The sequence below is a fragment of the Chiloscyllium plagiosum genome, unplaced genomic scaffold (assembly GCF_037043375.1).
Source record: "Chiloscyllium plagiosum isolate Xiang-an unplaced genomic scaffold, Cpla_swu_hap1 HiC_scaffold_3, whole genome shotgun sequence".
In the NCBI taxonomy this organism is placed as follows: domain Eukaryota; kingdom Metazoa; phylum Chordata; class Chondrichthyes; order Orectolobiformes; family Hemiscylliidae; genus Chiloscyllium; species Chiloscyllium plagiosum.
The window spans coordinates 33,753,964-33,770,829 of NW_028270141.1; the positions used below are offsets into that span (position 1 = coordinate 33,753,964).

Below are 16,866 nucleotides of genomic sequence, written 5' to 3' on the forward strand. Positions count from 1 at the left end.
GCATTCTATTTGTCATCTTCATTTCTTGCTGAATTGCATGTTAACTTAAATGCCAACTATGTCATAATAGAGATATCTTCCTGATATTTTAGATGACTTCTTTGTGTGTGTGGGCACATTTCACCACTTAAAGATGTATGATTCATAGCCTTTTAGTTATATCTTGAAATGAAACATTTTGACTAGCTTAAAAACAAATTGGTCAAAATTTGTCAGATTCAGACTAATCTGTTGCACGTTTGGTTTCAGCGATCAGTTGTGGTATTCCTAAAACCCCTGGAAATGGCTCGGTCTTTGGCAGAGATTATAGTGTAGGCAGCAAGGTCAACTATCAGTGCAATGAAGGTTTCAGACTGGAATCTAGTCAACAAGCAGTAGCATTCTGCAGAGAAGATGGAATATGGAGTAATAACTGGAAGACTCCGCAATGTAAACGTGAGTTTTTTAATGCTATTATTGTACAAGATGTACATATTTTTGAGTGAAATATACACAGCTCTTTTATAATCCTTTGCTCTATGTTATTTGAAATAATGATTTATGGTCTGAAATCTTTGTAAACTGGATGGATTCAAGATGACCTTCTTCCTCCAAAATTAATGCACTACTTTATACTGCTTTACTGTAAGATACCTTTGAAATATATCCTGCAAAACTGATGCATCTTCCACCTTTGTATTTTGACAAAAACTCCTTTAATATGCAGCTCAAGAGATGCCATGGGATATTTTTCTCAGAACATCTTGTACCTATTCAACACGTTGTCTGAAAATGTGGGTCGCCAGAAGTGTGGAAGGTTTTTTCACATCCTTATTTTTAATTAGCCCTTTCATGTAGTTTAGATGTAGTACCTAACACAGTGGTGATTAATGAAGTAGGAGCACACTTTCCTGAGATTTAAGCATGCATTTATTTTAAAAAATGCACATTATTTAGTGTCTTTCATGACTACCAAATACCCCAATGATGTAGTTTGTTTTAAGTACAGTTACTGTGGCAATGTAGGAAACGCAACATCCAGTCAGCACAAATAACCCCTAGATTCAGCAATATGATCATGAGCAGAATCACCATCCACCAATAGATCTGCCTGGACGGTATAAAATCATGTCAGGTCTTGGCTGCTAAAACTACTCACTATTCCCGATTTGTCTTGGAATGCAAGTATAACCTTCCGACTTGTTTACTACAAACCACCTTCATAGAATCGTAGGATCCCTACAGTTTGGAAACAGGCCTTTTGGCCCAACAAGTCCACACTGACCCTCCGAAGAGTAACCCACCCAGACCCATTCTCCTCCCCTATTACTCTACATTTACCCCTGACTAATGCATCAAACCTACACTACCTTAAACACTATGGGCAATTTAACATGGCCAATTAATCTAACCTGCACATGTGGGAGGAAACTGGAGCACCTGGAGGAAACCCACGCATACACAGGGAGAATGTGCAAACTCCACAGACAGTCGCCCGAGGCTGGAATCGAATTCAGGTCCCTGGCACTGTGAGGCAGCAGTGCTAACCACTGTGTCGTCCCAACTCCCTTCTTCTTAAACCCACTCTCTTGCCTCCTCCACTCTTCTGCTTTCAATCACAAGTACAATCAATTCATGTACTTCTTTGTCACCATAATCAAGGTCACCTGACCAACTGCTTCCCTCCTTTCCATTAGCCCATCTACTTTTTTAAAAGGCCCAAAAGAACTGCAGATGCTGTAAATCAGAAAAAACCCCAGAAATTATTGGAATAGCCCAGCAGGTCAGGCAGAATCTCTGAAGAAAATTCAGACTTAACGTTCTGGGTCTAGTGACCCTTCCTCAGAACTGATGGTAGCTAGGAAAATATCAGTTGATATGCAGAAGATAGGGTGGGGGTAGGGGCTAAGGAATAAATAATAGATGGGGATAGAACCCAAACACAGAGAGAAACAGTTGGACAGACAAAGCAGTTGATAGCAATCTGGCTGGGAGGGTGAATGGCTTTTAATGGAGACTGTTAGTGGCTAATAATAGGTAGTGTGTAATGGCAGACTATGTGATAACAAGGCCTGGTGTGTGGGGTTGAGGGCTAGGACACAGGAGAGGTTCAGGCCCTAAAATTATTGAACTCAATACTGAGTCTGGAGGGCTGCAGATCCCCATGTGGAAAATGTGGTGTTCTTCCAGTTTGCGTTGAGCTTCACTGGAGCACTGCAGCAAGTCTGAGACAGATGTTTGCCAGGGAATCTGGTGGTGTGCTAAAGTGGCAAACACCTGGAAACTCAGAGTCTTTTTTTATGGGCAGAACATAGATATTCTGCGAAGCAGTCACCCAGTTTGTTTCCCCAACGTACAGGAAAACACATTGTGAGCAGTGAATGCAGAAAAGTGCAAGAAAAGTGCTGCTTCACCTGGAAGGTATTTTTGGGCCCTTGGATGGAGGAAATTAATGGACAGGTGTTATACGTTCAGCGGTTGCAGGGGAAGATGTCGTGAGGCTGTTGGGGCGTGTTGGGAATGAAGGAAGAGTGGATCAGGGTGTCCCAGAGAGAATGGTTCCTGCAGAAGGGGAATATATGTCTGGTGGTGGCATCTTTTAGGAGGTGGTGGAAATGGCGGCTGATGATCTTCTGGATGTGGATGCTGGTGGGATGGCAGGTAAGGACAAGGGAGTACCCTATCGCTGTTGCAGGAGGGAAGAGAAGGAGTGAGGATGGAAGTGCGGGAGATGGGTCAGACCCTGTTGAGACCCCCATCAACAACGGTGCTGAGGAATCCTTGATAAGGAAGAATGTAGATATTTCAGAGGCTCCTTTGTTGAAGTTGGCCTCATTGGAACATATTCGAGGAGAACGTGAGGACTGCAGATGCTGGAGATCAGAGCTGAAAATGTGTTGCTGGAAAAGCGCAGCAGGTCCTGAAGAAGGGCTCATGCCCGAAACGTCGATTCTCCTGCTCCTTGGATGCTGCCTGACCTGCTGTGCTTTTCCAGCAACACATTTTGCTGGAACATATGCAATGGAGACGGAGGAACTGGGAGAATGGAATGGAATCTTTCCAGGAAGTAGAACCTAAGAATGTATAGTCCATGTAGCTGTGTAAGTTGGTGTGTTTGTAGTGGATATTGGTCTATCCCCAGGAATGGAAACGCAGGTGTTGAGGAAGGGAAAGGAGGAGTCAGAGATAGACCAGGTGAAAGTGAGGGTGGGATGACAATTGGAAGCAAAATTAATGAATTTTTCCAATTCTGGATGAGAGAGAGAAGCAGCACCGATGATATCATCGGTACATTGGATGAAGAATTGTGGGTGGGGGCCATAATAGAACTGGAACAAGGAATATTCCACATATCCCACGAAGAGACAGGCATAACTAGGGCCCATGTACATACCTATGGTTGCCCTTCTAACCTGTAGAAATGGTTCAAGCCTTTGCTCCAGGAAGAAGCAGAGAGCCCTGATACTGACCTAATGGGGGATGATGTGTAAAGGGATTGCAGGTCCATGGTAAAGAGGAGGCGGCTGGAGCATGCAAACTGTAAATTCCGAAACTGTCACAAAGTGTCAGAAGGAACATGCGTGTCAGTGAGCAGGGACTGGACCAGGGGAGAAAACACCAAGTCAAAGTAGGAAGAGATATGTTTTGTGGGGCAGGAGCTGGCAGAAATAATGGGTCTGCCCGGGCAATCCTCTTTGTGGATTTTTGGATGGAGGTAGAACTGGAGGCAGTAGGGGGAAGATCACCAGATGAATGAGGTTGATGACCACAGTTGACACAATGGCCTGATGTTCCATGGTGGGGTCATGGTCCAGGGGAGATAGGAGGAGGTACCTGAGAGCTGGCACTCAGCCTCTGCAATGTAGAGTTCAGTACTCCAGAGTACAACAGCACCACCCTTATCGGCGGGCTTAATCACAAACTAAGGGTTGGATCTAAGCCTATGGAGTGCAGTCAGTTTGGAGGAAGACAGAGTACATTGGGTGAGGGGAGCAGAAAAATTGTGGCAACCAATGCCATGTTGACAGTTCTTGGGGACCCTGCATCCCTCCAGACTCAGTATCAAGATTAGTCATTTTAGGGCCTGAACTCTCCCATATCCTAGCTCCCAACCCCACATACCAGGCCTTGTTATCACCTAGTCTGCCATTACATACTACCTATTGTTAGCTGTTAATAGTCTCCATTAAAGTCTATTCACTCTCATAGCCAGATTGTTTTCCACTCATTTGTCTGTCCAACTGTTCTTCTCCCTCTTTGGGTTCTATCGCCACCTATAATTTACTCCTAACCCACTCCCCTACCCTATCTTCTGCATATAAACCAATATTTTCCTAGCTACCATCAGTTCTGAGGAAGGGTCACCAGATCCGAAATGTTTACTCTGATTTATCTTCACAGATTCTGCCTGATCGGCTGAGCTTTTCCAGCAACTTCTGTCTTTGTTCCTTAAAAGGTCCCCCTCATCCAAATTGTGACCTTGCATCTTTCTCCAGATGCCTTTTATCTTCTCTCATACCTTCTGTGAGGGCATCTCATCCATGAAACCCATCTTCTTCTCCCTCAATTATTTTACCACCCTATTTCCCTTCTTGTCCCCAATGTTTACTGCAGATAATAATTTTGTTTCTCTTTAGGTGTTGCTCCCCTCTCTTTTAAATCTGCTGTCATCACCCTTCCCCACAGAAGCTAATTCTTGATGCTACCATCCTTGCAACTGACCACACTTACTTCCAACCTCCCGTATCTCTCCAAAGTCTTTAAATTTTCTATCTCCTCTTAAATCCATCCCTCATTATTCCCAGAGCTGCATCTGGCTCCTTCTAATTAGGGTTCTGCTGTAATACTGAAATAGCTCTTATCACAATCACAAATGATATCTGAAGTGACTGTGACAAATGTAACTTATCCCTTCTTATCCTTCCTGATTTGTCACAAGCATTTGACACTGTTGACCACCTGGTGGGGGTATCCTCACCTGGTTCCATTCTGATCTATCAAATGATAACTAGAGAACTCTGCAGTGGTGTCTCTTTCTGCCTCCAGACCAATAGCCTGGTGACCCTCAAAGATGAATCCTATTTCCAATCTATTGCTGCCCCTCAGTGACATCATCCGAAAACATGGTTTCCACATGCAGATATTTCTCATCAACCTGTACAGACATATTATGACCCACCTCTGGAGCAGGTGGAACTTGAACCTGGGCCTCCTGGCAAAATTCCACATGAACGCTTATACCCCCCAGCTCGATGTCATCACTATCCCTCTCAACAAATCAATGTTGGTGGAGTTATTGCAATGGAGAATGCCCCAGCCAGCAGTTAACTGCCATGGCTGGACACATCATGACCAGTTTTCATGTTAACAAAAGCTTTGGCAACTCCTTGGTACAATCCCCATGTCAATATGTTGAATAATTAAAGCTGAATTGCCTGATTTGAATTCAAACAGAAGATTGGCACTGCATTGTTTGCTGATACATTCTCCATGACAATGCCTCCATCAATCAGAGTCCTTATTTTCCTTTCTATTAGTCTGAGTTTACCCCAAAATCTGTGCCCCCTGCTCTTGTTCACACGTTGCCCTATTAACCTGTCACCTCTGTGCTACCGAATGTTAAATGATTACTGGTCAAGCAACACCTTCAATTTTAAAATTTGCAAACATATTTCCAGAACCTTCCGTGGCTTCATCCATGTTGGTCTTTGTTCTCCCCTGGCCCTACAGCCCTTTGGAATATTTGTGCTCATTGAATTCAGGCTTCTTGATCATCTTCATTTTCAATAGCTATACTGCTGGTGTCCATACCTTCACCTTCCCTTGATCTCAAGCTTTGTAATTCCCACCTTACTCTTCTATATTGCTCCATCAATGCTTTTCTTTCCTTTGGATACTCTGAGAAAATCTCATTTTTGACCAAACCTTTAATCCTACCTCTGGTGCAGCACATACTCTGTATCACTTTTATATAGTTATGGTCAAGTTAAGGAGTGGAACTTAAATCCACAAAACTTGCGACTCAGAAATAAATGCTTCCAACTGAGCCACATTGACTGATTACATTAACATAGAGTCATAGAGATGTACAACATGGAAACAGACCCTTCAATCCAACACGTCTATGCCTACCAGATACCCCAACCCAATCTAGTCCCAGCTGCCAGCACCCTGCCCATATCCCTCCAAACCCTTCCTATTCACATATCCATCCAAATGCCTCTTAAATGTTGCAATTGTACCAGCCTCCACCACATCCTCTGGCAGCTCATTCCATACACGTAACCACACTCTGTGTGAAAACATTGCCCCTTAGGTCTCTTTTATATCTTTCCCCTCTCACCCTAAACCTATGCCCTCTAGTTCTGGACTCCTCGACCCCAGGGAAAAGACTTTGTCTATTTACCCTATCCATGCCCCTCATAACTTTGTAAACCTCTATGAGGTCACCCCTCAGCCTCTGATGCTTCAGGGAAAAAGGCCCTAGCCTGTTTAGCCTCTCCCTATAGCTCAAATCCTCCAACCCTGGCAACATTCTTGTAAACCTTTTCTGAACACTTTCAAGTTTCACAACATCTTTCCGATAGAAAGGATACCAGAATTGCATGCAATATTCCAACAGTGGCCTAACTAATATCCTGTACAGCCGCAACATGACCTCCCAATTCCTGTACTCAATACCCTGACCAATAAAGGAAAGCATACCAAACGCCTTCTTCACTATCCTATCTACTGGCGACTCCACTTTCAAGGAGCTATGAACCTGCACTCCAAGGTCTCTTTGTTCAGCAACACTCCCTAGGACCTTACCATTAAGTGTATAAGTCCTGCTAAGATTTGCTTTCCCAAAATGCAGCACCTCACATTTATCTGATAATCTTGCTTAGATATCTCTAAGGCCTGAAGATACAGGAGCAGAAGAAGGTCCAAATTATTCAGTATTTCAGCTATGGTTGAACTTGTGCCTTGTATAAGTTTAGCAAGATTTCCTTATTTTTAATACTCCATACCCTTTGAAACAAAGGCCAACTTCCTATTTGCCTTACCTGCTGAACCTGGACGCTAGCGTTCTGTAATTTATGCACAAAGACCATCAAATATCTTAATGCTATGGAGTTTGACAGTCTTTTTCTCCATTCAAACAATACTCAGTGCCCTTATTATTCCTGCCAAAGTCCATGACATCACACATTCCCACATTATATTCCATCGCCCAAGTTTTTGCCCACTTCCTTAACCTGTCGATATTCCTTTAGGACTTTCTGTGTCATCCTCAAACATTGCCTTCGCATATATTTTTATGTCATCCACAAACTTGATGATAGTACCTTCACTTCCCTCATTCAAGCCATTAACATGTATTGTCGATAATTGTGGTCCAGCACTGATCCCTGTAGCATATTTCTCATTATGTGTTGCCATCCTGAAAATATCCCCCCATATTCCAACTCTCTGTCTTCTGTAAGTCAGCCAATCCTCTGCCCATATTAATATGGTACCCCATATTATTCTTTTAAAATATTTAAACTTTAAAAAAAATTATCTTATTAAGTAACCTTAATTGAACATCTTTTGGAAATACGTTTTGCACCCACTAGTTCCCCCATAACTATCCTGTTTGTTAAATCTTCAAAGCACTTTAATGCATGACTTCCCAAGCTGACTCTGCATGATCATATTGTGGATTTCTAACTGCTCTGCATTTAGATTCGAGTAGACTCTAACACTTTCCCACTAGCAGATATTAAGCTAACTAGCCTGTCGTTAACATTTTTTGTCTCCTTTTTTTGAATAGGGGTGTTTTTGAACTTGTTCTCGTTCTTACTAGTGCAGATCACCCACCAACCTTCCTCCCCACCTGAACATTTGAAAAGTCAAATTCCTCTGAATATTTAGATCTCAGCTTTGATGTCCTTGTAACCATGTATCTGTATTGGTTAGAAATTTATGCCAATGTAATTGAAATATTATTTGTTTAAATGATTATTGTTTAGATGCCTGTGATTTCAAAATGTATTAACAATAATTCAAAGGTAAATGAGTAGAATGATACACGTTCCAGGTGGAAAGGCTATGTTGAAATGTTCAAGTAGTGAAACCTATTTTCTTTAGACAACGACCGAAGATCTTTAACACAATGAGAAGTTTATTTAGTTTCCCCAAAACAAGGTAAAGTGAAAGTCATTGTCTAAAACCCACATATCAAACAAGGTCTGAAAGAGAAAAAGAAACCTTGCTGCTGCAGGATATCTGCGTTCAACGTCTGGAGAAGCTTTCGAATAAGACCAATCCAAGATTGTAGGTTAAAGGTTTCAGAAATATTATTAAAACTGGTGGATTTATTTGCCAGCAATGGTGTGGGAACTAACTTGACCTTTTAATTTTGTACATTACTAGTTTATGCCAAGTGGACACAAAACCTAAGATGCAGCAAATAATTAGTAAGGCAAATTCTGACTTGGCCTTTGCAAAGGAATTGGAATTGTAAGAGTCTTACTGCAATTAAGTTGAACCTAAAGGGATGCAACAGTTGTTTAGCAGACAAATTCCTGGAATGGGGAATTCTACCACGGAGAGCTGTAGAGTTCAACTGTTAAATATATTCAAGACTTAAATTGATGGGCTTTTGGATGGCACAGGAATCACTGTATGTGGGTTAATGCTAGAAGTAGGTTTGAAGAAAAGGATCAGCTATTATCTTGTTGAATGGCAGAACAGGCTTGGGGGGGGGGGGGGTGCAAATGGTCTTATCCTGTTTCTATTCATTATCTTTTCATGCAAATGCTAAACTCACACATAGTGAAAGTGAAATGACAGAAATAGCAAATGTTTGCTTTGTCTCAGGATTCTATCCGTGCATATTGAAAGACGTATAAGAGACACTATTACATATATAAAAGTATTTGTAAGTAAAAGGAATTGTGCCCGAAGTCGAGTGGACAGCTGTTATTATTAGTGTATTTAATTGTGTAAAGAGAATAAGTCTAAGAAACTGTAGGCCGGCTAGTTTGATGTTGCTGGTTGCTTAAAATACAGTAAGCTTTACTGAAAACTGGAAAAAGGAAAAGAATTCTAGAAACAGAAAATTTAATGAAGAATAGTCAGTCTGGATTAAACAAGGGATGGTCATGTTTTACCAATCTTATTCAATTCTCTGAAGCAAAAATAGAAAGCTTAGGCAAAAGGTATGTACTGGATGCAACATATCTGGATTTTCAAAAGGCCTTTGATAAGGTCAGGTTAACAATAAGCCCAGAGTAAATGGCGTCAGGACAAACAGCAGTAAAAAAAGAAAGACTTGCATTTATCTGGTGCCTTTCACAACCATCCCAAAGCACTTTACAGTCAATGAAAAATCTCTGAAGAGCTGTCACCAGAATGATTGTAGGGAATGGCTAGTAATCTGGCTACAAAATAAGAGTTAAATTATGCAGTCTGGCAAAATGTCAGCAGTGGTGGTAATCAGGAATCAAGGATGGGATCAGTGTTGTTCACAGCTTACTTCAAAGTCAGGAATCAGAAGAACAATTTCATAATTTTCAAACAATACCAACTGAGGAGCCCAGTTAAAGTGAAGAAAGACTGATTAGTTACAAGAAGAAATGAATATACATGCAGATGCTAATTGGTAAATGAATTCCAATGTACATGATCTGATGCATTTTGATAGGATGAAGGCTCATGCTATGTACTTCTTCGATAAAACAAGTCCAAGAGGAGTGATGATCAAAGATTTTATTTTAAATTCCCTAATGCGATAACTACTAGGCCAGTATTTATTGCCCAGAGGGCAGTTAAGAGTTAACCACCTTGCTGTGTATCTATCTGGAGTCAGATTTAGGCCAGACCAGGTGAGGATGGCAATTTCCTTCCCTAAAGCACATTACGAACCAAATGGGTTTTTCCTCCCAGATGGATTTCATAATCATCATTAGACTCCAAATTATGATTGAATTCAAATTCTACCATCTGCCGTGGTGGGATTTGAACCCCGTTCTCCAGATTATTCACTGGGTTACTGAATTAACTGTCCAGCAATAATGCATCTAGGCCATTTGCCTCCCTGCCAGCTCACATATCATTACAAGCAGTAGCTCCGATTAAAGCATCCTGAACAAATTACACAAGTGTTTACTTTATACAATAATATTGAAAAATAGAACTTATGTGAAAATAGTGTGTCCAATTCCGGTTTCCTTTTTTATCATAAGAAATATAAGAAGTCACTACAGAAGGTGTAAAGTAGATTTAATGAGATGACACAATAACTGTGAGCTTTTATCAATTGGAAAATAAAATGAACAAGTTGGAGCTCTTTTCTGTACAAAAGAGAAGTTCTTTAAGATTTTGTAATGTTTGACAGAGTAGACATACTTTGCATGCGGCACGGTGGCACAGTGGTTAGCACTGCTGCCTCACAGCACCAGAGACCCAGGTTCAATTCCTGCCTCAGGCAACTGTCTGTGTGGAGTTTGCACATTCCCCGTGTCTGCGTAGGTTTCCTCCGGGTGCTCTGGTTTCCTCCCACAGTCCAAAGATGTGCAGGTTAGGTGAATTGGCCATGCTAAATTGCCTGTAGTGTTAGATGTAGGGGAATGGGTCTGGATGGGTTGCTCTTCGGAGGGTCAGTGTGGACTTGTTGGGGTGAAGGGCCTGTTTCCACACTGTAAGTAATCTAAGATGTTGCCACCTGTGTGATAGAATCAATACTCAGAGTCATGTATTTATAATAGTCACCAATAAGTCCAACAAGGTATTCAGGAGAAGCTTATGTTCCTAAAGGGTGGTAAGAATGCAAAATTAACTACGAGAAGTAGTTTAGGCAAATAATTATGGATGTGTCAGAACAAAACTGGATACATAGATGAAAGAAGGGGTGAGGTTTTTCACAACTTTGCAGTTTTTAAAAAAAATCATTTGTGGGATGTGGGTATTGCTGGCTGGGCCAGCATTTATTTCCCATTCCTAGTTGCCCTTGAGAAAGTGGCGAGTCCCCTTCTTGAACTGCTGCAGTCTACCTGCTGTAGGTTGACCCACAATGTCATTAGCGAGGAAATTCCAGGATTTTGACCAGTGACAGTGAAGGAATGCTGATATATTTCCAAGTCAGGATGGTGAATGGCTTGGAAGGGAACTTGAAGCTGGTATTCCAATATATCTGCTGGGAGAAAGTGAGGTCTGCAGATGCTGGAGATCAAAGTTGAAACTTTATTGCTGGAACAGCACAGCAGGTCAGGCAGCATCCAGGGAACAGGAGATTCGACGTTTCGGGCACAGGCCCTTCTTCAGGAATGAGCAGAGAGTGTTCAGCAGGAGAAGATAAAAGGTAGGGAGGAGGGACTTGGAGGAGGGGCGTTGGAAATGTGATAGGTGGAAAGAGGTCAAGGTGAGGGTGATAGGTCGGAGTAGGATGGAGGCGGAGAGGTCAAGAAGAAGACTGCAGGTCAGGAAGGCGGTGCCGGGCTGGAGGGATCCGGCTGAGACAAGGTGGGGGGAGGGGGGATGAAGAAACTGGTGAAGTCCAAGTTCATCCCCTGCGGTTGGAGGGTTCCCGGTCGGAAGATAAGACGCTCCTCCTCCGACCGTCGGGTTGTTGTGGTTTGGCGGTGAATGAGTCCAATATATCTGCTGCCCTTGTCTTTATAGGTGGAAGTGATCATGGGTTTCGAAGTTGCTGTCTGAAGATCTTTAGTGAGTTTCAGCAGTGTATCTTGTAGATAGTGCACATTGCTGCTACTGAACATCGGTGGTGGAGGGAGTGGATGCTTGTGGATGTAGTGCCAATTAAGTTGGGTTGCTTTGTCCTGGATGGTGTCAAGCTTCCTGAGTGTTGTTTGGGCTGCACTCATCCAGGCAAGTGGGGAGTATGCCATCACACTCCTGACTTGTGCCTTGTAGATGGGAACAGGCTTTGTGGAGTCAGGAGATGAGTTGCTCTTAGCTTCTGACCTGCTCTTGTTGTAACTGTGTGTATGTGGTGAGTCCAGTTGAGTTTCTGGTTAATGATAATCCCGATGATGTTGATAATGGTGGATTCAGTGAAGGCCAAGAGCCGTTGGTTGAATTGTTTCTTATGTGTGATGGTCATAGCCTGGCATTTGTGTAGCATGAATGTTACTTGCAACTTGGCAGCCCAAGCCTGGATATTGTCCAGATCTTGTTGTATTTGGACATGGGCTGTATCTGAGAAGTTGTGAATGGTGCTGAACATTGTGTGCTCATTCTGTACTGCCTGAATTCATACTTGCCTTTTACCCTTTCCCTAATCACTTATTGCTGGTGACTTCCTCCTGCTCCCAGGTTCTGTCCCTTAATTCTTATATTCATTTCTGCCCCTAAACCTCCCCTGAACACCACTTCTAATGTGATGCTGCTCGTCAGCGGAAAAGCTTTATTTTTTTGAGTGCAAACTCCTGACCTGGTGAAAATTCCCATTTGTTATTCAGCACATGAAATTCCTTTGGATAGCAGCATTGTATATATTGGAATATCATTGAGGGGATTTGCACCTTAATATGCTCTCTGTCACTCCACAGCACCATTGATACATATGATGAGCATTTTTCTGCAAGGGAGTGCATCTTAAACCACAATCAAACACTACTTGCTTCAACAGAATATCATGTGTTCATGACATGACTGGTTAGGCAGCCTATGAGCAGCAGGTAATAGAGATCGGATATACCATACTTTGCTCTGAGGGCACATGATCTATATATACTCTTATCTTCAAATAAGGAACCCACATTACTGTTTCACTAATCCTGTGTTTGATTGCTATGCTGATGTCTAAGTGAAAAATAAATAGATGTGCCTGTATTCTATACTCTTCAACAACAGATTTTTATTCAGATCCCCAACTCCTCACCATTGGAGAAGTATAGAAAAGGTAATAGCAACTTTTTACTTTCCATATTGAGCAGTATATCTGCAAACCCCAGAATCTGTTGTCCACCTCAGAGGAGTAGTGATGCCGACCATTTACTATTACCTCTGTAACATACGGCTCTCTGTTGTGCCTAGACAATCAGCTGGCAGACAGTAAGTGCTAGTAAGGCAAGTCCTCATAGAGAAGTAAAGGAAATCAGAGATGAGGTCAGACCTCTTCAAATAGTTCACTTATAGATTACCACCAGGGATAAGCTGAGAGACAAGTTTGCTTCATTTGCTTAGGGGAGAAAAAATGCGTTTGTTTATCTGCATAATTAAAAAGTTGCCACAGGAATCACATTTTCAGATATTAACTTCTCTCTATTTTTGTTCGAGTCATTAACCGTGGTGAAAAGCACTCTTCCATTTTTCATTAAAATGGAGCTTCAGACCCAAGGACCGTTGACTTTTGTCCCCTTCCAGGCACAAAGTTGCTCAAAATTTTGAGATGCTTCATGACCCAAAAAGAGTCGGAGAAAATTACAGTTTGAAAGACAAAGTAACCTTTCAGCCTGATGCTTCCTTGTATTGCTTGGACAGCATGGATTTTACGTTTTCAGACCACCTGCTAAGGACAAGATAGGAAATCAAACTAAGTAAATAAAATGAGTACATTACAAATTTAAATTAATACCGGCTGTTTAAAAGTGATAATTGAATGGCCTAAGCATTTGTAACCTCACATTATTCTTGAAAGAAGATGTTGAATTGTTAATCTGGACATTAATGTGTTCTAAATTTGCAGGCTAAATGTGATTACATCATTTACTTTAGCTAAGCGTGTTCTAACATGATAATGACATTTTCTGGCTGCTTGAGAATTTTATTTAATTGGAAGTTGAGCAGTTGAAAGGCTATAAGCAGTAAACGTAAAAGGAATATTTGATATCTACTAGTTGTTTACAAAATGTGGATGAAAAATTCCATTCAACAAGTATTCAAAACCAAGATGATGCATACATAAAATGGAGGGAGCTCAAGGAAAATCCATTAAATAAATCACCTTTCATACTTCAGGCAAAAGTATTTAATTAGCTTACGTTCATCTCTTTATCTATCCCCTATCTCTCATCAAAGCATATAACAAATAAACATGGAGTTTTCCTTCTCCTCAGCAATTACTCAGGTTCTTGTATGAGTTTTTGTTCAATATACTGGGGAAATAAAAACTCTCATCTTCATCTGGTTCATCTTTGACACCTCCCTTCCCTTCCTCGACATCTCTGTATTCATTTTTTGGGGACAGACTGGCCACCAATATCCACCACAAAGCCGCTGACTCCCACAGTTACTTTGATTATACAACCTCAAACGTAGCTTCCTGTGAAGACTCTATTCCATTCTCCCAGATTCTCTGTCACCACTAACTCTGTTCTGATGATGCCAACTTCGACAAGGGCATCTCAAAAAGTCCACCTTCTGCCTCCAACAAGGATTCTCCACCACCTGTGGTTAACAGGGCCCTCGACCATGTCTGAACCATCTCCTGCACTTGAGCCCTCACACCTTCTCTCCCATCCCATAGAGCCATAGGGATCCCCCCATGGTGCTCACTACCACACCACCAGCATCCACAACCAAGGATTATTTGCTGCCATTTCTACCACCTCAAGGAGTGTACTACCATCAGACATATATTCCCCTTGCCTCCCTCGTCAGCCTTTCGCAGGGCAGATGCCCTGGTCCACTGTGATCATACAATGGCTTTAGGAGGTATATTTTGTCCTTTCTTTTAATGAAACACAGGTTGAAACACAGGTACTGAACAGCCTACTCAAAGCCAATAGAGTAAACAGCTTGTGAGACCATGGGTTTCTTTTTAAAAGTTGGAACAATAGAAGCAGCCTGAATAGGTGGGGTCACGCTCCCACAGATCCAGGATATGTAGTTAAAGTTTTCTGCAGTTGCTGGGGTCTTGAAGCTGAATGTGGAAGCTCTTATTCCTCTCTCTGTTACAACTAAAAGCTGGGGTTCTCTTCCTGCTGCTAGCATTGCATGGGAAACAATCTATTTTACTGAATTTGCTTTTGCCAAGAGTGTGTTTATGGGATGTAACTATATTGAAACAGTTAATTATTAGTAGTTTGTTTCATATATATAAAATTCTGTTCAGTTTTTCAATAGTTACAGTAAAACTAATTCTTTTATTTTGCGTATAATTTAACCATGGTGTAAAATTAAAGTTTGACCAATCGAATTGCACTTGGAATGGAATACCTTACATTTACCTTTAAATTAAGAAAAAGTTCGGGTCTAGGCTATCTTGATATGTTTTGAGCAGATTTGGTAGGGTCCATAAAACCACCTTTCTTCTCAAATCCTCCCCACACCCCCACAGCACCTTCTCTTGTAATCACATAAACTGTAAGACTAGCCCATTTGCATACTCCCTCTTCACTATTCAAATCCCTGGGCAGACCTTCCAGGTGAAGCAATGATTTACCTGCACTCAACACAATCTACTGTATTCACTGCTCACAAAGTGGTAAAAACAATGACTGCAGATGCTGGAAACCAGATTCTGGATTAGTGGTGCTGGAAGAGCACAGCAGTTCAGGCAGCATCCAAGGAGCTTCGAAATCGACGTTTCGGGCAAAAGCCCTTCATCAGGAATAAAGGCAGTGAGCCTGGAGCGTGGAGAGATAAGTTAGAGGAGGGTGGGGGTGGGGAGAAAGTAGCATAGAGTTCAATGGGTGAGTGGGGGAGGGGATGAAGGTGATAGGTTAGGGAGGAGAGGGTGGAGTGGATAGGTGGAAAAGGAGGTCGGCAGGTAGGACAAGTCCGGAAAAGTCATGGGGACAGTGCTGAGCTGCAAGTTTAGAACTAGGGTGAGGTGGGGGAAGGGGAAATGAGGAAACTGTTTAAGTCCACATTGATGCCCTGGGGTTGAAGTGTTCCGAGTGTTCAAATTTGTTATTAGTTTGTATTTTAACTAACAACATTGACTTTCACAGTCAGCACAACTACTTACCATTCTGTTACAGACTCTCCAAATGAATACACCATGGAAACTGTATATTCATGGGTAAGGGAAGAACAGCGAGAGGTTTTCAGAACCACAAGCAGGCTGACTAGATAGAGTGGATAGGGAGAAAATGTCCCTGCTTGTAAATGAGAAAGAACATAGATTTAAAATGAACCACAAAAGGACCAAGGGTGAAGACATTAAAAACGTCATTATCCAGTGAGTGGTTAGGATTTGGAATGCATTGCCTGGAAATTTGTTAGAGGTATATTCAGTTGAGGCATTCAAGAGGGAATTGGAAGATTATATTTATGAAAATAAAGTGCAAGGCTCAGTGGAAAAGGCAGGATATTGGCATTAGGTAATGTTACTCAATTACGAGTTGGTGCAGGCAAGATAGGCTGAATGGCCTCCTCCTGTACAATAACACTTCTTTGTTTCTGTGAAACTGACAGGCTGTAATGTCTATAAACAGTGAAACTGAAGCGTTCTAGCCATAACAAGTGGGAGGCTGTTGCTCATAGCAGTTCTTTGAGTGTGTACTTACTTTGAGAGGCTCTGTTTGATAGTTCCACCTTCTTGCAAGTCAGTTCGTTTCTCTTGCACTTGCAGTCACCGTGTGGTTAACCTTCCTGCTGTCTGCCTTCACCATGGAACTGGAACAGCTTTGACAAAGAAGCCAAGCAGCATCAGGAACACATACAGAGGATCAGCTCTCTCAACATGTGAGCACCAATGTCTGCACATGCTTAAGATTTCACTACAGGTCATTGTTGACATCTATAGCTTCCAGGACAAAGATTTCTCTTCTAGTGGGATAAGTGGCTACTTGTTGCCAGTGGCTGACAAGGTAGCTTTTTCGAGAGGGGTGTCAAATATCTCCATACCTCCCTGTCCTCTCTGCCTTGCCACAAGATTCGGTAGATGGACCTCTGGAAAGTGAAGAGAAAGAAAAGAGTTGTTAACCAGCATTAGTCACGACCAGCAACTGT

At 42.0% G+C, this 16,866-nt stretch overlaps 1 protein-coding gene across 4 annotated transcripts in view; it reads left to right on the forward strand.

The window, feature by feature from the left end:
* LOC122548600 (CUB and sushi domain-containing protein 1-like) overlaps positions 1–16,866 on the forward strand; it is a 2,407,075-nt gene that overhangs the window by 2,219,025 nt on the left and 171,184 nt on the right. For all 4 annotated transcript variants that reach the window (XM_087978377.1, XM_087978362.1, XM_087978369.1 and 1 more), the window contains exon 50: positions 250–435. In XM_087978377.1, coding sequence (XP_087834503.1) covers positions 250–435 — 186 coding nt within the window. The remainder of the gene's footprint in view (positions 1–249; positions 436–16,866) is intronic.